The 27,248-nt window shown below is 46.4% G+C and overlaps 1 protein-coding gene across 1 annotated transcript in view; it reads left to right on the forward strand.

Annotated features, from left to right (window-relative positions):
* LOC130392234 (growth factor receptor-bound protein 10-like) overlaps positions 1-27,248 on the forward strand; it is a 70,157-nt gene that overhangs the window by 35,140 nt on the left and 7,769 nt on the right. Inside the window, 5 exon segments of the mRNA XM_056602702.1 lie at positions 17,713-17,869; positions 24,224-24,339; positions 25,085-25,159; positions 26,474-26,611; positions 26,947-27,057. Of these exon segments, the coding sequence (XP_056458677.1) occupies positions 17,713-17,869; positions 24,224-24,339; positions 25,085-25,159; positions 26,474-26,611; positions 26,947-27,057 (597 nt within the window).

The raw sequence follows: 27,248 nt of genomic DNA on the forward strand, positions 1-27,248 counted from the left end.
GTTGACGCTCTAGTGTACTGTACATCTGTGATTGCTTCCTGCCTGTGTGTACAACATACAGGCGATGATTTGCCGGCACGCAATGCGATGTGTGTTCATGGTGAAGAGAGGCGGAGGGGGTGAGAGAGGAATATTTAATAAAAAATATCACACCAGAGGGATCGCTGTTCTAATGACTAGCAGCAAGAAGGTGATTCAACTGCAAGTTTGACGGAGCAGGCGAAAGTTTCTGAGATAGTTATCCCTAACTCCTACACTTAGTGTATATATAAATAAATATTAAGTCCCTACAACATCATAACCTTGAGTGTAATGTTGCTTGGACAGTCGTACAAGCACCATTTATAGTTCAACATTAAGCCACTAGAGATTATGATTTGTCTGTTTATACATCATTCATTTGGCTACACCAGCACGAACAGGGTCCATAGCCGGACTGGGACTGGCCTGTTGCCAAGCAACACTTAAACATTTTGCTAGCTTGCTACTTTGCCTAGGTCTACACGTTACCACACTTTATATCATGTACATTTATCGGTATGTTTCCATTTATCGGGCAACCAGTGCAATAAGAGTCTGTCGACAGCCGCGTTGGTGGCATGTGTGATTCCAGTGTGTTAACAGCTTATTTATATATACAGTATATAGTTCACGCAGGCTAATTAACGTTTTATTAAAAACATCTGTAAGGCGGAGTGATACATGCAAAGTGAAAAGTCCCAGTGCTGTTATTCTCTCCATCGGCACTCGTGGAATGTCTCCTTTCCAATCAATATATTGGTCAGAACGAACCGTTGAAGGTGGTCAGGTACTTCAGGTCCTGCTAACGTCTGCCCTACCCTCCATGTGTTACATTAAGGGAGGACAGCCGCTGGGTGTTATGGTTGTCTCAATATGGAACTAACACAAAACTGGGGCCCAACATATGACATTGGAGCCAACACTGTGCCCATTCATCTTTTAGAAATATGTTTCCTCCCTCTTTTTCTCCCTCTTGTTGGCTCTCGCTCTCTTGCTCCCTCTCTCCACCATCTCTCTCCCTATCGCTCTCTCCCCCTTCCTCTTTCATTCTCTCTTTTCTCTCTCTCTCTCTTTCTATCATTCTCCATCTGTCATTCCCTTTCCTCCCTCCTTCTTTCTTTCGCTCACTCTCCCCCTCCCTCTATCATTATTTATTTATCCTTCTCTCTCTCCATCACTCTCTCTCTCCCCCCTTTCCCTCTCTCTTCATTCGCTCACTCCCCGCTCTCTCTCTCTCTCGCTGTGCTTAAGATAGGCCATGTCCTCTCTCGATCGCCCTACCACCCTCTCTCTCTCTCTCTCTCTCTCTCTCTCTCTCTCTGTCTGTCTGTCTGTCTGTCTGTCTGTCTGTCTGTCTGTCTGTCTGTCTGTCTGTCTGTCTGTCTGTCTGTCTGTCTGTCTGTCTGTCTGTCTCTCTGTCTCTCTGTCTCTCTCTGTCTCTCTGTCTCTCTCTCTCTCTCTCTCTCTCTCTCTCTCTCTCTCTCTCTCTCTCTCTCTCTCTCTCTCTCTCTCTCTCTCTCTCTCTCTCTCTCTCTCTCCTGGGGTCAAAGATCATCTTCTTCCAATGTAAGTGGAATGGCAGAATGCAAGAGCTGATGGGTTGTGTGTTGGAACCAAGCCTCCCGCTGTTTGTGCTGCAGACCACACATGCCAACCAGTGGTGTGTGTGTGGGTGTTAGTGTGCGTGTGTTTTGGTGTGGTGTGTGCTGGATTCTCTGTGTGTATGTGTGCGCTCGCATTTTGCAAACAAAATGATAGACGCTTGCAATAGTAAAAATAATGACAGGGCATGCGTTCTTATTTAATTGTGCGCACACACACACACACATACAAACACACACATATTTATATAAACACACATACACACACATTTAGAGCCATATGCAGACAGTTTTATTTTCCATGTATGCAAATATTGCCCACCAAGATACAAATTATCATTGCTTGTAATAACGTGTTTCAGTGGCTGGAATTGCTTCGTGGCTGTGAGTGTGTTAACATGAGTCAAATTGCTGCAAAAAGTCGGTGTAAAAAAACAATCTTAAGCATGGATGTGGAAATGTTTCTAGTCATCCAAAAAAAATCCAACACAATTCTCGGAATCATTAACAAAGAGGTTATGTGAACAAAAATAACAAATACAATTGCATTTATTCTTGTCAGTCATGTAACGCGATTTTTTTACGAGGACAATTATATTTCTCACGATAACTATAGCTTAGGGTTATGCAATGATTTTGATGTGGAGGCAAGGTAAAGGGAAGGGTGAGACTTTATTGGTCCTCTCGACAAATGCCTCATTAGTATGCGCCGTGTTTACCTCCCTGACTGAAGGCATGCACTATAGTGCAGGTTAAGGGTGTAAATGAAGACTAAAGGCTAAGGCCATATCCTTACCGAGGCCAGCTACTGATCCGACCAATGATAAGCAGCCGCTGGTAACTTGGGTGGTTGGAAATGAGAACCCTACTATTTGTTGGACCAAGGTGGGTACTCATGCGTCTAACCACCAGTTTTCGATCCAGCCAGCCGCTGGATCGAAAACTTTCTTGGCTGACAATAGTAGCACGCCGCGGCGAGACACTCACTGGAACAGTTCATGGTTTGGCTGGTCATTAGCTTTCTCGGCTAGCAACCCACTGGAACAGCTCATGGTTTCGCTGGTCATTAGCTTCCTCGGCTAGCAACCCACTGGAATAGCTCATGATTTCGCTGGTCATTAGCGTCCGGGGCTAGCAACCCATCAGAATAGCTCATGGCTTGGCTGGTCCTTAGTTCCCGGTGCTAACAAACCACTGGAAAATCCCGGCAGGTTAGTTGGCAGCCCTTGAAGCTAATGAGCAGCCAAGCCCGTAGATGATCCAGCGGGCGGCTAGGTTGGACGCATGAGTTAGCACCTTGAATGAATGATGGTCGTCCTTTCACCCCGCTGACCTCGCAGTTACCAGCCTGGCTTATCATTGGCTGATTCAGGAGCTGGGGTCGGCAAGGATATAGCCTCCATCGGCAACTCGTGAAAAAATAATCGTAACCATGAGTTCTAAAAAACCTTTTTACATTTGTCACCATAATCTTTTTGTTTACACCCAATAAAATATTTGTTCTTTTAGTTTTTATTCTTTTATAAAGAGAACCATATACACCACAAATCTAGAACTTATTTTTTATGCTGTCAATACTTTTGGCATCAATTTCACTCCATACCTCCGTACACAAGTTCTTGCTTGATCGCTGTTTTCCAACTCTGGCATTGATGTGTTCTACAGGTGGCCATGTGCAGTGCCGAGCACCACACTGTCTCTTAATCTACATGCACACAAACACAAACTCAAACGCACACACACTTTCCAGTTTGCATGCCAAAGTTTGCAAGCAATTGCGTTAATTTGTAAGTGTTCCATCTGAAAGTTATAATTTGCACTGTTTACACTGTGTGTGTGTGTGTGAGTGTGTGTGCGTTCTATTTTGGAAAGTCTGCCAAATTTTGGCTTACCGTTTTAGCGATTGAAACCTCACCGCCAGGAATCTAAACAATTAGCCTTTTCCTAGTCCCACCCACACCAACCTGAGCATGCACACAAGCAACACATATAAAACACACACACACACACACACCATGAGGACACTGCCGTGCCGTTAAGTGGCTGAGATTAAGAGTGTTCAGGTCCTTGATATACAAATGGTTTGGCCCATATGGACTGAGCGCTAGCTGGAGCGCTGCCAGGCAGGTTGTGGTGGAGTCTGGAACATCTCATGTGTCAAGGCCTCATTTATCCCTGGCTACTAAATGGAAACATGCCCAGACCTGCTAGGTAGACCTGCTAGCTAAACCTGCTAGCTAAAACCTGCTGCAAAGACACAGCCTCCCACACGTAAGCATGCCTGCATGCATGGGCACACGCAAGCACGCAAGCATGCATGCATACATACACATGCATCCACAGAAACAAACCAACATCAAATAAGCGCTGGAAAATAATCTCTCTTTTTCTCTCCCTCTTTCTCTTTCTCTCTTTCTATACCTCTTTCTCTTTGTCTTTGGTGCCATCTCTCTCTCTTTCTCTCTCTCTCTCTCTCTCTCTCTCTCTCTCTCTCTCTCTCTCTCTCTCTCTCTCTCTCTCTCGCTCTCTCTCTGTCGTTCTCGTTCTCTCTCCAACAAAGTCAAAGATGCACATTGTCACATATAGCGTGTGAAACGGTTTAAGTTAGAAAACTCTGAGGGAAAGAAAAAGAGAGAGAGAGAGAAGAGAGGAGGGGGTGAATATAGGCCATGGGTTGTGTGCCCTAACTCAGAACAGCAGTGCTTTGATGTGACTTTCCACACTTTCATCTCGAGATTACAAGGGAGGCATGTATTGTTATGTTGTTTAAAATGTGTCCAATAGATATCAATGAATGTCTGTCCGTATTGTTCCAGCCAGTGATCAATCTCCATACGATCATTTATATATTACTGCATTTGAAGGATCTACACACTAGCCTCGTGAAGACAGAAATCACCATGAAAGATCGGAAAAAAACATTCTGTTGTGACATCTGACAATTATTTGGTCACTCAGATATAATCATCACGGCCGCCAGCTTTGCAGTTGTGCAATAAAGAAACTTTGGCCTTGTTGAAAGGAGCTTTCACATTAGGTATGTGTGTTTATGTGTGACAATGCACGCTAATGTAGGGTGTGTGAGTGTGTGCGTGTATGTGTGTTTGTGCGTGTGTGTGTGTGTGCGCGTGTGCGTGCGTGCGCGTTTGTGTGTGTGTGTGTGCGTTTTTGAGTGTGCACGCGTGTGCGTGCCTGCTTAACAAAGAGTGCAATGTCTCGCTGCCTACTGGCAAATCATCTGGCCAAGAGCTGAGCAGATCAGCTCCACTCATTTAGGTCATGAAGACTGCATCTCCTTTCTCTCTCTCTCGGTGTCTCTCTCTGTCTCTCTCTCTCTCTCTCTCTCTCTCTCTCTCTCTCTCTCTCACTCTTTTCTCGCCCTGTCTCTTTAATTTCTGTCCGTTTCGACGTCTTCTGTCTGCTACTCTGTCTCCCTCCCTCTCTATCTGACTTCTCTATCTCCCCCTCCCTCCCTCTCCCTCTCTCTTCCCTCTAAATGTCGTCTTCTCTCTCGGTGAAAGTAGGACGGCTCGGGTTTCCTAAGCTGCGGTGCACGCACAGGGATCAAGAATAAAGGAGGGGGGGGAATAAACAATAGAGATAAAAGAGAGAGAAAAAAGCTAAATAAAGGCAATTTTTTACTTTATTCACCTACAGGAGACGACATTTCGTGGATTGAGTACTGACACTGATGTCTCAACTCAATGTGCTGGAATAGTGTTGAGATTGTTAGAATTAATGGGAAAAACAGGGAAACTGGATTATATTCTAATAATGGCATCACCGGGAAGAAATTCTTCCTAGTTCTGAACGTTTTGTACAAGTATGTGCTGTGTTATTCCGAAAAAGTACAGACATTGGCTGTCTGCTTGGTTTGGCTAGCTAGCTAGACAGTTTGGTTGGTTTGGCTAGCCTGCTTGACACCCTAATGGTGTGAGGTGTTCCCCTCCTCGGAATAGTTCTCTCGCCCAGGAATGACTTTGTGTATGGCCATGAATCATACGGAATAGCTTCCCTTGGATATGAATAACTAATGATCTCACACACGTGTAAAAGAAAGCTTAATAGAGACACGCAATGCTTACTTTAAATACAATACTTTAAACAACAAGCAAAACAGAAAGATCTATATTGTAAGCTGAATGGCTCTGAAATCAGTGCAACAAGCAAACATTTATGGCTGTCATCCAGCTGCAACATGCATTTAATTATAGCTTGAAATTGTATTCATGAAGTATATAACGTCCATAATGCGGCACATTTTCCCATGGGAATGTAAGAGGAAGGTGGAGGAGGAGGCGCTTGATTAAGATTGTGTAAATGTGACCATACGCATACCTTTGCTTCCAGCGCTGCAGTACTTAGGCTGTTTGCAATGGCCCTTGACTGATAGGGGCCCTAAATACGTATTTGAACAAAAGGTTCACATTTGAAACCATTCAGTTTCCTCGTCGGACATTACAAGATGGCTGACTAAGTTTTTATGTCACATACGTATATTGTCTTCTGCTAGTAATTATGTGTGTGGGCAGAGAGTAAAGGATGTCTGGATCCATACATAAATTCATGCATGATTAAAAAGCAGAACAAATGAATTGCTAATGGTCCAAGCTAGCTAGTTAGCTTGGACCATTAGCAATTCATTTGTTCTGCTTTTTGATCATCTCGTTCTCTATTGATAACTCGTTCTCTATTGATAATCTCTTTCGGAGAATGTCTAGCGATGCACATAATTTATTCTTGCTAAATCTATTGAGATATTTTATGGGCAATACTACATTTTATTACCCACTTCTGGTCAAATACATTCATATATTATGTTCGCTCTTTCACATAAATATCTGTCATAACTTGATAATTAGTGGAACGTTTACATATGATTAGCTTACATGAGTTTATGGTTGCTCTGAATACCCTAGCTCAAACAGGCTGCAGTACACTTACCGGCCATATGTTGTTTAGCAAATGTATAACGATTGTACTACAAGAGTGCTCAAATCATACCAATGCAGTTATCTTAAATTTGAATGGATTAATTTGGTTCTAGTGAGGTGTGTTTACAGAAAATTTGCTTTATTGTGGTAGTCCGGCCAAATATTTGTTTTTTTCATTGGGCCCATATCTCTGGTTGCTCCCCTGCTTGCTAGTCCCAGAAGTTGCGAAACGATTATTTTTTTGGTAAAGAATCTTTGGGCGAATAACATAGTGTGAAATCAAAAATGTAAATTATCTCTTGGCCTGGGTTTATGAGTGAATAATTCATTTCATATTTCTGTATATCACTTCATACACACTATACTACACATAACGATCCATAATCAAATGTGTCTCAAAATCGTTTTTAAATGTGCTAATCCTTACGCCATACATTCCTGATTTGGGCTACGAGTTCGGAAAAATAAATGGGTTTCTGTTTGCTTTCTTTCCGAAGTAAACACAAGTTTCCACTCCATCACCACCAGTATAATGAACTTTTAAATGCTATGCTTGAATGGGGATAAAAAAGAAAGCTGACCTCTATTCATGTTCAGCGCTGCTGAATTTGACTTGGGTGGCATCCAGGGCCTATTGGCTACCGTCATTCTCTGCCGTTATGCGAGGGCTCCGAAAGATTCCATTGTTTACAGACAGAACACGCTCTGTGGGCTAACCAACCCAACAATATGGCTGGCCTGCTGCAAAAAGACTGTTGCAGTTGCCGGGATGGGACTTGGCAGAGGGCCTAAGTATGGCACGTCACTTTGTACTGTCAATGTGCAACGGGAGCCTTGCCATCGTTTATGTAAATGTCCACTGGCAATGCACGCGTGCACACAGGCACCTACCCATGCGCGCACACACACGCACACATGCGGAAAAACACACAAACACACACACACACACACACACACACACACACACACACACACACACACACACACACACACACACACACACACACTATAGATCTCTCCATTTCTGTAATAAGTAGAACCTAATAGATTGTTTAGTTTGGGGTTTTGTCGTCGTGTAAGGGTCTGTAATTTTTGCCAGTTAAATGAGACACTACTCTACCCCTACGCTTAAGCAAACTAACAAAAATAATGTTGGAATTATGAATGTTATTTCGAAAGAGGATGAGGACTTGTCGTTCTTAAAATCGGCCCAAATCCAGATCCAGTCATTGAAGCACATTTGCCATGTCTTCATTAATTTAAGACGCATAGATTTGCGTCATCCAAGTAGAATTATAATCCTGAAAGAATGGTGTAATGCCACTGTGTGAAGGGTATTTTATTTTCCCTTGAAAATGATATTAGTACTGAAAGATGAATGGGCTCAGCTGACTGAACAGAATTGTGGATGAGCTCCAAAAAGGGGTGTGTGTGTGTGTGTGTGTGTGTGTGTGTGTGTGTGTGTGTGTGTGTGTGTGTGTGTGTGTGTGTGTGTGTGTGTGTGTGTGTGTGTGTGTGTGTGTGTGCACTCCATGGCGCTCTTGCATGTGGAGGCGTTTACGACAACACAAATGGATACATTTAAAACATGCACCCTTGCCCTTCCATCTCGCTCTACTCCTTTCTATTTTAAAAGGTTCGCCGATTTGATTGAAAGTTGTGCGGTCAAAATCCAGCATGACTTTCTCCAACACCTTGTTAATGAAGACATATCAACCAACGAATGTATGTGTTCATTATGTCATATTCCTCTCAATGTTACACTTTCTTCAGTCTCCTTCCCCGACCCCATCGCCAATATAGATCCACCAGGGTCGGGCGTCCTTCTCCCCTGTACATTATCTCTCCGGCTCTCCAGTAGCGTCCTGCAAGGTGCTCCTCTGGTCTGATGATTAATGTGCTTTAAGAACCGAGGGTTAGAGGATCTACTGCAGGACATTCTTCATCTGATGTAATTGCTTGTAATGCTCTTGCAATACCACCAAGTGGGTCTATTTATAGAACCCTACCTCAAAGTGTAGACATGAACACATCACCCTCTTTGCGTGTCAGAGGTTCAGAGTGTGTGTGTTTGTGTGTGTGTCTGTGTGTGTGTGTGCGTGCGACGGGCCCTGTATGGGTATGTGTGACTTGTGCTTACCTGCTGTTTAAATAAGCCTAAGTTTTCTCACACTCTTAATTGCAGTTTCTGTTTGCCAGGTGCTTTATTTACTGCCTGTGTGTGTGTGTTTGTCCCCGGCGCGTGTGCGTGCAGACCCTGTGTGCGCTTGCTTCTGTCCTTGTGTTTGTGTGTTCAGAGGGACAGTGGCCGTGCTCTGAACACTGTGTGCGTCTCCCGCCCTGTCTCGGCCCACTGTTTGCACAGAAACTCCGGTGTCCGCATACGTGCAGACACAAAAGGATGAGAGCTATGTGGTGGTGAGCACGTCTGTGTGTGTGTGTGTGTGTGTGTGTGTGTGTGTGTGTGTGTGTGTGTGTGTGTGTGTGTGTGTGTGTGTGTGTGTGTGTGTGTGTGTGTGTGTGTGCGTGTATTTGTGTGTGTGTGTGTGTTTGCCTTCTGTGCACATGCCTGTTTGTGTTTGTGTGTGTGTGCGTGTGCGTGTGTTTTTGTGTGCTTGGTATTCGTGCGAATGTCTGTGTGTGCGTGCGTGCGTATTTGGCATTTGTGCGCAGGTTTCTTTGTGTGTGTGTGTGTATGTGTGTATGCGTTCTGCATTCGTGCGAATGGCTGTGTATGTGTGTGTGTGCGTGTGTGCATGTTTGGTAATTGTGCACATGTCTCTTTGTGTGTGTGTGTGTGTGTGTGTGTGTGTGTGTGTGTGTGTGTGTGTGTGTGTGTGTGTGTGTGTGTGTGTGTGTGTGTGTGTGTGTGTGTGTGTGTGTGTGTGTGTTTGGTATTCGTGCGAATGTCTCTGTGTGTGCGTGTGCGTTTGTGCGTGTTTGGCATTCGTGCGCATGTCTCTTTGTGTTTGTGTGAGTGTGTGAGTGTGTGTGTCTCTGAGTTGCCCGAGGCTCCAAGTCGCTCCCAAGGGGATTACATCATAGAGCTGTTATCAGACCTGAGTCATCCGAGAGCCTGAGAGCCCCCCCTCCCCCTCCCCCACCTCCCTCCTTTCTCTCCCCCGCCCTCTGTCCCTCCAGCGCCACACAATGGGGAGCATCTGTCTCTCTGTGTTCCTTCATCTATCTGTCTGTATGTCTGTGTTTCTGTGTTTCTGTCTCTATCTGTCGGTCTCAGTCTTTTTGTGTCTGTCTGTCTCTGTCTGTCTGTGTCCGTCCGTCTGTCTCCGTCTTTCTCTGTCTGTCTAGCGGTCTCAGTCTTTTTGTGTCTGTCTGTCTCTGTCTTTCTGTCTCTATCTTTCTGTGTCTGTCTGTCTGTCTCAGTCTAATTTTGTCTGTCTGTCTCTGTCTTTCTGCAGCTGGCTTGCTTTTGTGTCTTGTCTGTCTGTCTGTCTGTCTGTCTGTCTGTCTGTCTGTCTGTCTGTCTGTCTGTCTGTCTGTCTGTCTGTCTGTCTGTCTGTCTGTCTGTCTGTCTGTCTGTCTGTCTGTCTGTCTGTCTGTCTGTCTGTCTGTCTGTCCATCCATCCACCCATGTATCGATCTATTCTATGTATTTTATTTAAATAAAATGTCATCAAAGTAAAAAATGACAAAGAACTCCAGAGAGGTAAAACACTAACTGAAGTCGATAAATGGGGTAATGGGAGTGAATCAAACAATTTCCTGGAACTGGGCCACAGAATGAGGCTATACTCATCTCCACAGGCATAATTGAGTGCAAAAATACAGATGTGCAATATAACACACATAAGTAACTTTTATTTAAAAAAGCAATATATAAATAATCGGTTGAGGTTGAACATCTATCCATGAATCTATCTGAGAACGGACAGAAGTGTATGCCCTTGTAGGGTCCCAACCGCAAAGCGTCATTGTTGGTAATGTCAAGGTTGGGCAACATTACTCATTGTTACTTCACTGTTAAGTACACACTGGAAATCGCCTACACATGATGTCCCCTAAATAATTTAAACCTTTTTAAGTACATGTTTTAACCTAAGATGCGTACTCGTTTGCTCTGTCCCTAACCAAACATGTTTTTAAGAATATTACTTAAGATGCATGCGCAAACACAAAATATATAAGTTGGAAGTTGCTAACAGGTTACGGTTGCACTCTGTAATGTTTGAAATGTTTACAAAACTACGTTCAAATCAAAGTAGGAATCAGTAACGTCATGGTTGCACAGGACAGATCTGGAACAGACTGAACCTTCTCCCATGTCCTACTGCCATGAATGAACTGTGTTCGTGTCTCCTCCCTCCTCATCCTCCTCCTCCTCCCTCTCCTCCTCCTCCCCCTCTTTCCTTCGCCTCATGTCAGCTGACACACACACACACACACCCACACACACATAGACAACACACATACACACACACACCCACACACACACACACACACACACCCACACACACACAGACACGAGTGCACGCACACAGCATGACTCAGTCTTCACCAGGGTCATTGCATGAGACAGGAAGAGCCGCCTCCTCCTACTCCTCTTCCTCCCCCCTCCTCATCCTCAGTCCTCCTCTCTCTTCACCATTCACCAAGCCATTAGCATTATTATTATTATTATGCTCCTTATGACCGAATACACGTTCCATTCAGAACCTATAAAAATAACCACTTCTTTGGGCTAAGAAACGTTCCGTCCATATACAAATGTAAGTCTTAGCATAGGTTTGCATCAAAGAGAAGGTAAGATTTCCGTTGCGGGTTCAACAATTTGGTGAGTGACTTTTTTTCACTGTCGAATGCTGGTGATTCAAGTAGCCTCAGCCTTTTTTATATTTATCTAATATTTCTGAATCAAACTCAGATTTGAAAATAAGTTGAGAAATAGAAAACAACTTGAGGAATATAAATCATTTGAACCTGGGAAGGAATTTTAAATGTCTTTCACATCTGGCCCAAAGAAGTCAGTCCTGAAATGGGCCTGGTCCGAATTTACCACAGTGTATTCACGGTGATTTGCATTGAGTTGTCACCAATCAAATGTTGGTTGAATTGAAATTAACATTGCTTTCATTGAATGAATTAGCCATGGTCAGTGTTGGGGTAGTTACTCTAAAAGAGTAATTAGTTACTTATTACTAGTTACTTCTGTAAATTGTAATGAGATTACTTTACTAGCATTTGAAAAGTAACTTCACTACTTATTACTTTACTTTGCCGTTTCTTAATTTACTGTGTAGATAAATGGACAAACATCAAAGCTCTATCATCACCTTGTGTTTATTGTATACATGTATACAAAATGGCATAAAAAACCATAGGAAACAACGCTAAATCCACAACCAACAGGATAAAGGAGGCTGTGGTGATCAATCAGTGGTCAATCAGTAGCAACAAGTTTCAAAACACAGCCTTTGGGAAACATGAGAACAAAACCAGCTTTTTTTTAGATTCATGGTCAATGAAAATATAAACCCTTTAACCAGCCTGTCTTTCTGTGTTAGCTGCACTCCAACACTTGAAAAAAGTTTTGCCTGTTTAGGCGGGGTCGGCTGCTGATCGACTCCTTCAGATGACCGGAGAGCATGATCTTTCGCCACAAGTTTTGTGTTGCCATGCTGGGCTGACAAATGCTTGGACAGGTTGCTCATTGACTTGGCAGAAGTCGAAAGACACCTTGCGCCTGGGCACAGAGTGCATTTCACTTGAATATAAATTGAAAGTAGAGAGAATATCGCCACTGGCCGAAGCACCCTGTCTCCGTCTTCGTCTCCATCTTCATTCCCTCTCTTTCGCGCCAGCAGCTACGTCCCTCAAATCGATCGCTATGATTGGCTAACATGCCGAGGCAAGCATCCTATGCCACACAAACCTGTAAAAGTTTGTGTGGCATAGGATTTCCCCTTGTTAATTTGGTTTGTGTAGAACCAAAAATTGGTTGCTAAGGAAACCCGACATCACACTTCAGTACTCTATTGCCGGAGCATGGCTGACTCTGACCGCTACGCGGCGCTGTAGCCCTTTCAACAAGTGGTAGTAGAGCCACCGGCTATTTACACCGACTCTGCATGTAAACACACTGACCTTAAACAAATCATAACTTTACACAAAGGCAAACACGGCTTGGGTAACGCAGGACGTTACTATAGTCCAGTAAAGTAGTGTAGTTACACTACTTTACTGGACTATAGTTAATGTAATGCGTTACTTTACTTAGTTGTCCAAAAAAGTAATATCGTTACTGTAACTCGTTACCCCCAACACTGGCCATGGTTATGCCATTACTCTGACCAACGGAAACGGTGAAAAACTAAAATTTCGACCGTTGTAATTATCTTCCAGACTTTTCAACCTGTCACGTCGTGTGCAAGTGCGAAAGGGGGTCCTGTTTAACCGCGTACGAGGAGGGGCCACCTTGAACCACTCATTCATGTGTCTTAGCACCAGCTAGCTAGCTACACCGGCTAGCTACAGCTAGCTATGCCGGCTGGGCCCCAGCACTTTGGCTGGACGTCAGGGTGGGCTGGGGGTGGGGGTTTTCCCCGCTGGCCGTGACGTGACGGAAGGTGTGTCAGCTGGGGACGTGTGAGTGTGTGCGTGCGTGCGCTCATGCGCGTGGGAGAGGTGGGGGTGGTCCGAGGGTGGGAGAGACAGCTGTCTGGGTGAGATAAATGGTTTAACACAGTAGGAGTCATTCACTGTCCACATTCTACTGGTGTGTGTCACTGGCCGGTTTCTGTTCCTCCCCCTCCCCCAACCTGGCCTCTCTCTGGCTTCTCTCTCTCTCTCTCTCTCTCTCTCTCTCTCTCTCTCTCTCTCTCTCTCCCCCCTCTTTCTTGCTCTCTCTTTCTCTTTCCATTTCTGTCCCTCTCTCTCTCCCCCCCGTTTCCTTTCCTCTTTCTCTCTTTCGTTTTCTCTCTCCCCATGCAATCTTCCTCGACCGAGCACCTACTTGCGTGACTATGCGTGTTTGCCCCCCCCCCCCCCCCCCCCAGCGCTCTTTCCAGACCTCACCATTTCTCTCCCCTCCCCCACCACACACTCACACACACAGACTCTCTCTCTCACTGAATTCAGCCTAGAGTCGTGACGTGACTGCACCTGTAGATTCAGAGAAAGATAGATTGATAGATAGATAAAAATGAATGATTTGTGGATATCTGATCAGGGTGTGTGTGGTTGGCTGGTTGTGGTTGTGTGTGCGTGTGTGCGCGTGTGCGTGTATGTGTGTTGATGCACGTCTCTCTGACTCTTCATGAGAAAGACCCAAGTTTTCCCCTTTTTGTTCAGTTGAGGGGAAGAATGTTGGCACACGGTGTCTGTGTGTGTGCGTGTGGGTGTGTGAGTGTGTGTGTGTGTTCTGTGTGTGCGTGCGTGTGGGTGTGTGTGTGTGTGTGCGTGTGGGTGTGTGTGTGTGCGTGCGTGGGGGTGTGTGTGTGTGTGCGTGGGGGGCGGGTGTGTGTGTTTGGGGAGGAGGGCAAAGTTCAAGTGCTCCAGGTTAGTTTTATTTCATTTGCTCTGTAATGAGTCTTGTTCCTGGGGAGGGGGTTCAAAGTCATGCCACAGAGCGGGGGAGACGATAAGACGAAGTGAGAGATTGAAGGGGGGGAGAGAAGGGGAAATAGAGAGAGAGGGGGGAGGGGGAGGAAGAAAACTGTAGATAACGAGACAAGGCCCTCCCATCCAACAGGGCTGTTAGCTGAAGAGGAAAAGCAAAGAAACTGGATTTGATATTTTCAATACAGCTCCCTCCTTCCTTGTTCATGTGCTCTTCCTCTTCTTTCTCTCTCTGTTTCTCTCTCTTTCCCCCCTCTCTCCCATTCTCTCTCCCCTCCCCCTCTCTCTCTCTCTCTCCCCCCACTCTCTCTTCCCTCTCTCTCTCACTCTCCCCTCTCTCTCACTCTCCTTCCCCTTCTCTCCCTCTCCCCCCACTCTCTCTCTCTCCCCTTTCTCTCTCTCCCCTCTCCCTCACTCTCCTTTCTCCCTCTCACTTTAAGGTTTTAAAAAAACGTGTACAGCTGAGATCTTCGCGAGAGCCGCCTGAAAAAGTAGCCTGTGTGTCTTTGCATGACTGTGCGTCTGTATAGTGGTGCCTCCCTGCTTGTGTACACTTGAGTGTGTTTGTGTGTGTGTGTGTTTTGCCTGTGTGTATGTGGCTGTATATGTGTGTATTTTGCCTGTGTGTATGTGAATGCCTGGGTGTGTGTGTGTGTGCCTGTGTGTGTGTGCGTGTGCGCGCCGGGTCTGAGTGCTTAGGTCTGTGTGGGAATGATTACATCAGCCTGCTGCAGCCTTATGATTGGTCGGTGAGCGTGTGGTTTGATTCACTGTGCCTGGGAGCCCGTGGCTGAGGCTGTAACCCTTTGTGAGGGAGGGAGGGAGGGAGGGGAGGGAGAGAGACACACAGACACACAGAGCGAGGGGGAAAGAGAGAGAGAGAGCGAGAGAGAGGGAGGGAGAGAGAGAGAGGAATAGAAACCGAGACTAGAGAGAGGGAGAGAGAGTGGGAGAAAGACAGAGTTGTCAGACACAACCGGCACAAGGAGCTCTCTGCTGTACTGTACCCTAGCCACCGGTAGCCACCGCTCCTCTCTTTCCAGCTGACACTTTGGGCTGTCTCGTTTCGCGTCGGAACCGGTTTCCAGGTCACACAGCGCAGCCGGCACGCTAACACACAGAGTGTCTCCGAGGAGGTTGAGAGGACCTTACTCCAGGCTATGTGTGACAGGTAGCATCGCTGCTGCTGCTGTCAGGTGCCTACGTTGCTTCCCGTCCTCCCTCCAACCAGACTGGATTTACATTGAGTCTTTTTCCTTCCTCTGTTGGCTGGTGTCAGCGTGGAGGGAAGTGGGCTGCGCAGGGGGGGGGGTCCTGTCTTAGCAACTGTGTGAGTGTGCGTGGGGGAAAAGGGAGCTCGCTCCAGCAAGAGAAAGATTACAGAAAATGCCTTCATGTTCTCCTGACTGCTGCCTTTTGCCAGCAGTTGAGGTAAGACCGCTCGATTCCTCTTCTAAATCTCCCGCTCTCTCTCTCTCTCGCTCCCTCGCTCTCTCCGTCTCTGTCTTTCTGTCCCTCTCTCCTCCGTCTCCCCCATATTTGTCTTTTTCCGGACGCGTACAAGGCCGTCTTGGCGACTGAACATGGCTAGCCTATCATCCGAGCAGGGGGAGATGTGGAAGGAAGTGAAAGGTCTGGTGGTTTTCCTTCTCAAAGTCAAGCCGGCGAACCTTGGGTTTGGTGGTTTGTCGCTGCTAGAGTCGGTGTGACACAGGCCGACCGTTCGGCTAAGGGCCGGCGTTCTGTACCAACTGTCACGGCCCAAACTGTAAAACCGTCTCCAGAGGGACGGATCATAGCGGCTCATCGCTACCGGCTAACGTTCTGCGGCGCGCGTGGGCTATCGGGGCTACGCTACTCGGACTATGCTATGATCCGGTGGAGGCTAAAGTTATGGTTTTCGTCTTGCTCGTTTGTATGTATAGATATACTCTAGATACAGTCTATATATCTATGTGTATATTTTAACCTGCCTGTAACTACACAAGCCCTCAACTGATGAGTGTGAGTTGCAGTTGTGTTCCCCTGCGTATGTCACAGCAATATGTGACATAGGATGACCTAGCATGACAAGTTGGCAACTTGAGAAGACTGAGAGCAATTTAAACAAGGCTATTTCTTAAGGCACATGCCAGATGCCGGGGCTTTTACCTCGACCATAAGGGCCCGGAGGTAAATACTCAGGGCTTTTATTCGCATGATGTTTGTGGTTCTCACTGCTGGGGGTTGTGTCACACATTCTGACGTGAGATCATTTTCCTCCAGAAAGCCGATGTCACTCAGAAATATGAAGTACTGGAAGAATCAGATATGTTGGTGAGACTCATCCCATCACTATCTCATGCACTGCTTTCGTATAATGCACGTATGTAGTGTGTGTGTGTGTGTGTGTGTGTGTGTGTGTGTGTGTGTGTGTGTGTGTGTGTGTGTGTGTGTGTGTGTGTGTGTGTGTGTGTGTGTGTGTGTGTGTGTGTGTCGGTGTATGTATATGCATGTGTGTGTGTCTGTTTGTGTTTGTGTGTGTGTGTTTGCGCGCGTGTGTGTGTGTGTGTCTGTTTGTGTGTGTGTGCCTGTGTGAGGGTGTGTGTGTGTGTGTGTGTATGTATGTGCATGTGTCTGTGTGAGGATGTGTGCGTGTCTGCGTCTCTGAATGTGTCTATGTGCCGCTGAGTGTGTGCCGATGTGTTGTGCCCTCACCCCATGGTTGTGAATGGCGTGCACGCACACATACTGTCTAACAAATTGGAAGCAGATGATGAATTATGCAACAAAAACCCACAGTTGGAACTCCGTGAGAAGTAAATATGGCCATAATCCGATCCCCGCTGAACACAAACTATATTTTTAGCTGTGAAATTGAAACACTTATTTTTTTTTTTATGTTTTGAATTCCAAATAAATAAGTGTTTGATTTAAACTCAAATAGAATCACTTGAACACTTTTTTATTGCTCATTATCTGAGTGAACACATAAGGGGATTGTGCATCCGCCTTCACAGTCCATGACCTCATGAGGCACACATTGACGACTCCTCACTATGTCAACGGCTGTGTGAGCCTCTACCGGGCGCCATGTTTGCCCAGCTGTACATTACAGCCGAATCACTCCCGAGGAGAAGTGCTTGCCTTTGAATTCTAGCGCCACAATTGCTACATTGTGTCAAGTGTCTCCGTGTTTCTATACAGCAGTGCTGCTGTAATTACAGGGGCTTGCCGCATACGCTACATAGCACACCCGAAGCACGATATGATAGACGTTGAGCATGATTGGCTGCTGTCCCGCTGCCTTTTTGGGCTGTGTAATCAAAAGTGCCACGTTGTAAAATCAAGTGTCGGCCACATCGATTTTAACAACCAAAAAACAACAAACAACAAAAAGTATCTTCACAACGCACACGCCCTTCAGCAAGTCGAGCACAGCTGGCATTCCCTCGCTTGACTCTCCTCCCGCGACGTATTTATTATTTTTGGAACGGCGGGCACGGCCACTAAGACCGCCGGTCGCGTTCCTCAGTCCGGATTCCTGACCTCTTCCTCTCTCTCCCCTCTGGTCTGGTGCTCCCCGCCCTCCTGCCATGCAGATCGTGAAGATCTTCAGCGAGGACGGCATGGGCAAAGTGGTGGAGATCCCGGCCGACATGACGGCCAGGGACCTGTGCCAGCTCCTGGTGTATAAGAGCCATTGTGTGGACGACAACAGTTGGGCGCTTGTTGAGCACCACCCCCTACTGGGCCTAGGTAAGTGGCAGTCACCCCCCCCCACTCCTCCCGCCCCCCCACCCACACACCCCACCGTCAACCCCCCCCCCCCCGCCTGGACAGAAAACCACACTGTGCGTGCACACACATACACACGAATTTGGCACTTTCATTTGCTATGCATGCATGCATATATTAAAAGGCACGTACACTTGCATTGTACACATGACAAGTGGGCCGACACACACACACACACACACACACACGCACACGCACACGCACACAAACACAAACACAAACACACATACAGGTACAGTAGGATGTTGGGCTGTGACGCACAATATTTCCTTAAGCATACAGGTGGTGAAGTGTTCTCACAGGCATCCATTCAGCACACAAAGTGCATTCTCACTCGGCTCTGCCTTGGGTCAGTGCTGGCACGTGCTTCCAAGTTTGGAGACTACGAATATAGAGACACAAAGTCTGATAATCTAGAGCATGACATTTAGATTCATGTGCCTAACCGCGACCGTGCTACCGACTTCGTATTGGTATGTGCTCCAGAAACTATAGCTCCAGGCAAGATAGTGCAGGAAACGCTAATATATAATGACTCGATGTCTACGATGCAGTATTGTAAGAAATGGTGGGTATAGAGTGGGCACAAGGTACTTTATTGTATCTGATGGTCTTGTTTGCCATCTCACAACCAGGGCCAGGCAAGACGCTGGTTAATGGTGACTGTTAAGTGTGATGCTGGGTGGCAGAGTATGCATAGGGAGGCCATCCCTGCTGGAGTCATAAAGGGAGAGTGTGAAGGCCTTCCTAACCAATCAGGGGGCCGCAATTAAGCACTGGGGCCTATTGAGACTCAGCAGACCCCTGGGGCAGCCAGCTGAAGCCAGCTTGCATCACTTGTATTGGTTGGGGCCAAAGCCATGAATTAGACAAGATGACTGCTGTTGATATTAAGTGATGCCTCTGCATCACTTTATGTCAGCATGCATAATTACGCAATTGCCATACATTTCAGTAAGGAGCCTATAAATAGATGAAGGATAGGAGCCATTATGCAATATTCTGCCTATAAGCCCTATTCTATTCCGAATTATCTATCTCTCTCTCCCCTTTTCTCTCTCTTGCAATTTTCAAGTTGACGCCCTCCTTCCTTGTTCATGTATTCTTCCTCTTCTTTCCGTCTCTCTCTCTCTCCCTTTCTCTCCCTTGCACTCTCTCTCTTTATCTCTCTCTCTGTCTCTGTCTTGTTCCCTTGCTCGCCCTTTCTCTCTCTTGCATTCTCTCTCTCCGTGCAACATGCTTGTTTTATCAGGATGACCAGCTTCACAAACGTACGTCATAGCATCTTTCTTCCCACACTATCCCTCCCACTACTTTTGTCCAGTATATATCTCTGGGATAGCTTTCTCTGACCAAAGATAGTGCTGCTGTGGAAGCTGCTGTGGTCATTATTCGCTGTGATAATTCATGAACGTTCCCGGTACTATATTTTTTTTTAATCACCTCCCCGAAAAGCCTAAGCAGAAACAAACGTTTTTATCTGCATGTGAAAGACTTAGCTCAAGGCTTTGTGATAGTTTTAATCTAAATAAATACTATTATCATCATGCGTTTCCTTTGCGCGGTAATGGGGAGGGTGTTGCTGCATGAAGACCCTATCTCTCATCCGCCGAGAAATCTGCCACACTGAGTGGGAGAGTGTGACCTCGTTGCTGTGTGTCATCCTCATTATAATTGCATGGATAATACCTGCGACGTTACGTTTAATAATTAGTTATCGCCGACAGCCAAAGTAAATACAGGCTGATCTGCACACAGTGAAAGCACCAGAAGAAGTGATACATGCCAATATCACCATTCATTATAAGAAATGTCAAAGTAAAATAGGCCTAACAAACACTTCCATGAAGCAGATGAACTCCCAGAGGTCTAAGATACAGATGCAGAAGTAAAAAAAACGAGAAACAACACGGTGACACCCAAAGCAAAAGAAGACCTCTGTCTACTTCTGCTCTCCTCCGTATGGTAAAGCAGTGGAATGCCATTGATCGGCTTCCCTGTAATCCCCCCCCCCTCCTCCCCCCCCCAGGGACCAGGGGTAGTGCGATGGAGGTGATGGATGGGGGCGATCTAAACAGCTATCTCTTTAGGCGAGAGGCTGTTAAGTAGTTAAGTTAGCAGGAGATACGAGTGACGTAAGCCACTCGGGATACTGAGATGGTTTCAGGGAACTCGGGGTTTCGGGCGCTTTGGATGCATTATTTTCTGCGGGATAACTGACGCACAGGCGAGTAACGCTCCGTTGTGGATTTGGACGGTTCAGCCGTGCAATGCCTGATATCGATCTGGACAAAGGAGAGTAGTGCTCATGCCAGGTGGAAATGAAATGTGTTGCATTTTTGAGTTATCCGATTGATATCTGCTAAAACGCATGCTAGTGCCAGGTGTAACAGGCCTCTGTGTCTGTGGATCTATGTTCTTGGGGAAACGGTGTTCCTGTTTTTAACTGCTTCGTATCACTCATTTGTGTTAAGTGGCACAGTGGATTTCGGTGACAACAACACAAATTAATCATATAAAGCAGTTCATAATCATTGATGATTTTAGACTGCCCGGTGCCATCAGATGCCAAAAGTGCTATTGCCTAAACTAGATAATACTGATTTGATCTGTTACCATGACAGACCGTCAGTATGTTGTGTTAGAACTGTTTAGTAGAGCATTGCATTGTATTCAAAAGGGAGGAGATATGGATTAAGAAGTTTGCTTTAATAGCTGACGTTATGTTTGGTTTCACTCTCAGTTTCATACTTTTCTATTGTGAATTGATATTCTCTAACTATTTATCCTATTTCAAGCCAAGCTATACATTTTGCGTTATTGTCTCATACTGGCTCCATCTCCATGCATGAAGATATGGTTGGGCAACGGTTAACATAGGGAAACTCAGCGGCTGAACTATGGTTAAGCCACTCCACAATGAGGGCTGGTAAATCAGGCCTTTCCATTGGCCGTGAAGGCCGTAAAAACGTTAAAGGCTGGATCCCTTTCAAAGTGTGTGTGTGTGGGGGGGGGGGGGGGGGGTGGACTTCGCCCCCCCTAGCCCCCGCCCTTGGGAGCGAGGTCCTATTATAAAGCACTTAAGGGAGACAAGTCAGGTCTGTGCTCTGTCTCGTGTCTGTACATTTAACCAGATGTGTGAGAGCAAGTGTGACTTTGTTTTATTTAAAATATAGCCTAGTAAAATAATAAATAATAAAATAAGAGGTATAAAAGTAAATAACAGGCGTTTCCCTGGGAATGGGGGGAGGGTGGATATAAACGGGCTGGTGTGGGGTCTGCTCTGCTATTCAATTTCCATGTTATAGCATATGAATATTTTAGCAGTGATTCGGCACTAATGCAACCAGTGGCAGCAGCTGAGGTTTGGCTCGTGGGGATGGAAGGGGGGGGGGGGGGGTTGGCTGAAGGGAGTCTGCGTGTGACATCATCCGTTGTTTTTTGGGGCCCTGAGCGAGATATATTCAGCTGAAGCCCTTATTCTGTTAGCACCTGCGCTCAAAGCCGTCTACCTTCCAAGTCCAGGAGTGGAACGCTTTGCTGAGTGTTGAGCGGTTTAGTAGGTACGATTTAGCGCGCACACGCGTCGGGGTTATTCTCCGGTTCAGGTGACGACGCGTTGATCAGAACTGGCGTGAAGTGCGCTCATGTAAACACGTGATACTCTCTCTAATACTGGCTAGCTTTCAATCTTTTTTTTTTTTTTTTTTTTTACTTCTGTCTTTACTTCCCTCAGCTTGTAACATTGTGTGATATTACTGTATTAAAAAACGGATAACAGTAATATACTGCGACCATATGAAAGGTTCTGGCTCAATACACATCCCTGAAACTGTGTGCGCGTGCGTGTGTGGACATGTGAGCGTACCTATTCCTATGTGTATGACGTGTGCGAGCATGTACGTGTGTGCATGTACGTGTGTGCATGCATGCATCCGCATGCATGCACACACGTACATGCGCGCACACACACGTGTGAATAGGCACGCGCACAATGTCCATGCACGCATGTGTGTGGGCTTGTGTTTGTCTGACGGTGGGCAACATGGTCACTGCATCCCATAATATATTCCATCATGAGAGATGTGTGCTGTGGTCGGTGTGGGGACACGCGTGGGTGGAGGCATGGCGTCCAGAAATAGCTCAACAATGCAGGCAGAATGGAGAGAGCAGAGCTATTCCTGGCCTGCGTGGGGGGGGGGGAGAGGGGGGGAGGGGGAGACGGGGGAGAGAGGGAGACGGGGGAGAGAGGGATATCACCATGGTCCCCTGTTGGAGTGGTGATCCACTGACCTCCACAAGTGGGAGCCCTGTAAGATGAACAGTCCATGGAGGTCACCCAGGAAGAGTCAGAGTCAGTGAGGGGTCAGCGAGCGAGCGAGAGAGAGAGAGAGAGAGAGAGAGAGAGAGAGAGAGAGAGAGAGAGAGAGAGAGAGAGAGAGAGAGGCAAACCTGCAGAGTCATGCCAGTAGGTGCTAGATGGAGGAACATGGCAGAGGGAGTGAGAGCGAAAATTAAAGGGTGAGGAAAGGAAATGGGGAGAGAGAGACAGAGACTCCTGGAAGCCAGGATAGTAAGAAGGCTGGAGGGTCTTTTCTAGGTTTCTGAAATATGGGAGGGCTTAGCCCAGAGGGAAAGGCAATTTTTTTGGTATGCTTTATCGTGCATGCAAATTTTTCAAAATGCTTTACATAAATATACTGAATACACAGTTTATTATTGCTTTAAATAGCTTCCTGACTGCTGTGCTGCTTATCCCCAGACATCTAAAGTTCCATTTATGTTATTTCAGAGTAAAATGAATGCAAGTGAGACAGACCTTACAAACGTTCGTGACAGGTGAAGATTATGCCAGAAACAAACAGATTAAGTGAGATAACACGGATGATTTACCTTGGGAGACTCAGTGTTCGCCGAGCGTCTCCGTGGGAAGAGGTGTACACATGTGATTCATCACGGAGGCCAGTGATGGTGTTGAAATCAAATGGGACACTTCAGAAATATAAGTGTGCAATAATGAATTAGTTAATGCATTAATATGCATTAACTCATAATAAACGAACTGTTAATAAACAGTTAACTAATGGGCTAGTAACCATTTGCTCATGGTGTTCATGACCTCTTCAAGTTCGTACGTACTCAGGTACTAATTTATGCATTTAATAGGGTTAGGGTTAACCATAACATCATTAAATAATGTATACGCATGACGTCTAGCAATGTGACTTGAATTTTCTGTATTGTATTATTTTATATTGGCTTGAACCTTTACCTATTTAATCCTGTTATAGTATTATTAAATTGCAGTGTATGGAAAATGTGAATCACGAGTTTATAGTAGACATTGTTATTGAGTCCAATGTAGAGAATGGGTTGGCTGTGTTTTTTCATACTTGTCAACAGGGCGGCGGAGCCCAATCACATTGAATGGAAACTTTTTAGTGGTGACGGCTATGGATCACAAACACTGACAATATGTGACTTTTCCTTGGGATCTTTAAAGGGTCTTCGAGGTTTTGCAAACACAATAATGTTTCCGTTTATTAGTTTAAAGGGAACGAGCAGTACCACATGTGGAAGGGCATCCCAATGCTGCAACCACTTAAAAGATTTGAGCTGCAAGACGCTGTGCCTGGGAGAGGGAGGACGATCATTCCTCATCTCTCTCCTCTGACACATGCGTTGGATGGTGTCAGCTTCAAAATGTTTACAGTATGGTCTCTGGCTTAATTCATTCCCTGCCCTAAATGTCTCACTCTCTCTTTATTTTGTGTTCTCTCTCTCTCATTCTCTCTCTCTCTGTCTCTCTCTCTGTGTTTCTCTCTCTGTCTCTCTCTCTGTGTCTCTCTCTCTCTCTCTCTCTGTGTCTCTCTCTCTCTCTCTCTCTCTCTGTCTCTCTCTCTCTCTCTCTCTCTCTCTCTCTCTCTCTCTCTCTCTCTGTCTCTCTCTCTCTCTATCTCTGTCTCTCTCTCTGTGTCTCTCTCTCTCTCTCTCTGTGTCTCTCTGTCTCTGTCTCTGTCTCTCTCTCTCTCTCTCTCTCTCTCTCTCTCTCTCTCTCTCTCTCTCTCTCTCTCTCTCTCTCTCTCTCTCTCTCTCTCTCTCTCTCTCTCTCTCTCTGTCTCTCTCTCTCTCTCTCTCTCTCTGTCTCTCTCTCTGTGTCTCTCTCTCTCTCTCTCTCTCTCTCTCTCTGTCTCTCTGTCTCTGTCTCTGTCTCTGTCTCTGTCTCTGTCTCTCTCTCTCTCTGTCTCTCTCTCTCTCTCTCTCTCTCTCTCTCTCTCTCTCTCTCTCTGTCTCTCTCTCTGTCTCTCTCTGCAGAGCGTTGTCTCGAGGACCATGAGTTGGTGGTTCAGGTGCAGGCGTCCATGAACAGTGAAAGCAGGTTCCTCTTCAGGAAGAACTACGCCAAATATGAATTCTTCAGAAACCCTACGGTATGAGGACATCTCTCAGCCCTGGCCTTGTGTCCTATCTTTAATAACGCGTGGGATACCATGGAGGGCACCACATAGCAAACCCTGTCTGCTCATGCATTCAACGGCTTTGTGCTACTTGTATTTTTAACTCATTAATTATTACATTTGAAAGGAAAGCCTTATGGCGGCAGCAGTTTTTTTGTTTTATTTTTAGGGCTTGACCAAAACCAGCTGGCAAGGTCCTTTAAGTGTGGAATAATTGTTGTGCGATGACAAATGCATTTTGGAGTCACCAAAGCTGCCAGTCACGAGTTTCAGGGTACAGCGATGGCAGCCTGCTCATTTCCATAAAAGAGGAGATGGAATGTTCCGTGTCAGAATGCGCCGGTCCGTCTGTCAGTGTTTAGTGTCATCATCTCAGTTTCGTTCTGATGAAATATCGGGACTGTCTGCGGCACTGATGCTTTGGCATGTCAGCCGCTAAACCACTAACTATACATTTATTCTCCCTTTGGCTCTCGTTCTCTGCTCCCTTGTCATTCTCTCTCTCTCTCCTTTTTTTTCTCCTCTCTTTTTTCGCTGCCTCTCTCTCCCTGTCACTCGATTCTCTGTATCTATGTATCTCTCTCTTTCTCTGTATCTTTCTCTCTCTTGCTTTTTTTCGATGTGTCTCTGTTGTCTGTGTGACTCTCTCTCTCTCTCTCTCTCTCTCTCTCTCTCTCTCTCTCTCTCTTTCTCTTTTTCTCTGTCTCTCTCCCAACAGACGTTTTTCCCGGAGCACATGGTTGCATGGTGCCAGGAAACCAACGGCACAATTCCACCGTCTCTACTTCTGCAGGTACACACCCACATACACACATGCACACACATGCACCCCCACACACACACACACACACCCACCCACCCACCCACCCACCCACCCACACCCCCACCCACACCCACACCCACACACACACACACACACACACTGACAGCCAGATGCCCGGGAGCGACACCGGTTGGTAAACATTTGTTGAAACATTGAAACATGAAACATTTGTTGACCTCGTCTCGTCTTTCTCGGTCGCATGCTAAAACGTGGCTTGGCGTCGGAGACACGGCACACACACCGCGGTGGCGCGGCCACATTCCAGTACCTCTGACCCCCCGGGGGGGGGGGTGGCGGCGACATCGGCGCGACGGGCGGTGGCTTAATAACCCCTCGTTATCCCTACCTCAGACACATGACGTCTGCGTGTCTGTCTGTGTGTCCGTCTGTCAGTGTGTGTTTGTGGAGCGCAAACACGCCTCTTCTCCTGTCACGCACAAGGGGCCCGGGGCGTCGACGGCAGAGAAAACAACGTCTGAAGGAGCAGTGCCGTGAGCGTCTCGTGCGCAGCGGGGCGCCGTGTGGATAGAGGGCGGGGCACCCGGGACCGTTTCCTCGTGGTTAACTCGAGTGGCGCCACCGGGGTCATGTGATACATGACCGGAGCATGACACGGAGCGGAGCGGCGTTTAGCGAGTTGCTTGGTTAAGGTTTCGTCGGTCGGGTGTCGTGACTGTCACGCATTTCAGAAAGGCACACGGGGTCAAGGCACACAATCGAAACAGTAATTAGGCGAATGGTTGTACTGAACAGCGCAGGCGTCGAGGGTGTGATCACGAAAACGTGACGGCGCGACTTCCCCGCCGCTAGAATGCGATTGTGTTTTCCGTGGGCTTGAGAGCAGACGCTTCTGAAGGCCTTCTATCGTGCTTTCAAGGACTTTTTGTTTCAAGCACTTCAGATATAGGCGTGCCTCAGGCAGTGGATATCTCTTTCCTGACACATGATTTCACACATCAAAACGTGAAATACTCTGTTTCTTTCCCCCTCACATTTATTAGAGATGTGCTCGGATGAGCTTGGAAGAAGACATGTATCTATCTATGTCTAAAGACCAGAAAAGATTAGTCTCAAGCCCTCTGTAAAAACAGATCTGACAGTCGTACTGTTCTACTGTTACTGCTGTACTCATAAATACAGTCGCATTAACTTGTTGAACCGAGCAAGTTCTGTGTTAAGGGTAAAAAACGTTTCATCACTGGTTTTATGACTCGAGACACAAAAAATGGGCATCAGAAGCTTTTCTACCTCAGGGCATGGAGCTAAAATTGTTTTTTTTTTCAGAATTTGTTGGCGGCAAGCAGCTACCCAGAGATCCAGGGCCATCTGTACGTGAAGGAGGTGGGGAGGAAGTCGTGGAAGAAGCTCTACATGTTCCTGCGGCGCTCAGGCCTCTACTGCTCCACGAAAGGAACCTCAAAGGTAACCCCTGACGCTGAGCTCAGCTTAAGTGTGCGCTTGATTGATGGATCGTGCATGTTTCAACCGACGACTCCTCAAATGTCTGTGTGCCATGAATAAACAACTCAAAGGTTGTTCTTTAGTGTGTCTCAATTCGTGCTTCCTTCTCTCCCGTAAATCTTTGTCTCAAAGGAAACTGCGTGTCCGAGCCGTGTGTCTGGCATCGGCCTACCCCGCCCTCCCCTTTTAAAACCCCCCCCTCCCGGATCGATCCTGAACGTGTCCCTTTTGGACGGCTCTACCTGCTCTACCTGTTGCTCTGGCGGCCTAACATATTCATTACCTCCCGCCCGCAGGAGCCGAGGCATCTCCAGTTACTGGCAGACCTGGAGGACAGCAACATCTTCACCGTGGTCCCGGCCAAGAAGCAGCACGCCACGCCCACGGACTACGAGTTCTGCATCAAGGTATGACGGCTGCAACGGCACGCAAGGCAGAGTCAATAGTTCACGGGGAAGCTGTTTCACGTTAAGTCACTAACTGTAGTCCACATTTAAAATGAAAAGCAGTTGGACGATGTATTTATAGATGTAGATATAGATTGATACATAAATATCTAAATCTACATCTCGAAATGGATCTATATGCATAGATATTT

This window comes from Gadus chalcogrammus, chromosome 11 (assembly GCF_026213295.1).
Source record: "Gadus chalcogrammus isolate NIFS_2021 chromosome 11, NIFS_Gcha_1.0, whole genome shotgun sequence".
Taxonomy (NCBI): Eukaryota; Metazoa; Chordata; class Actinopteri; order Gadiformes; family Gadidae; genus Gadus; species Gadus chalcogrammus.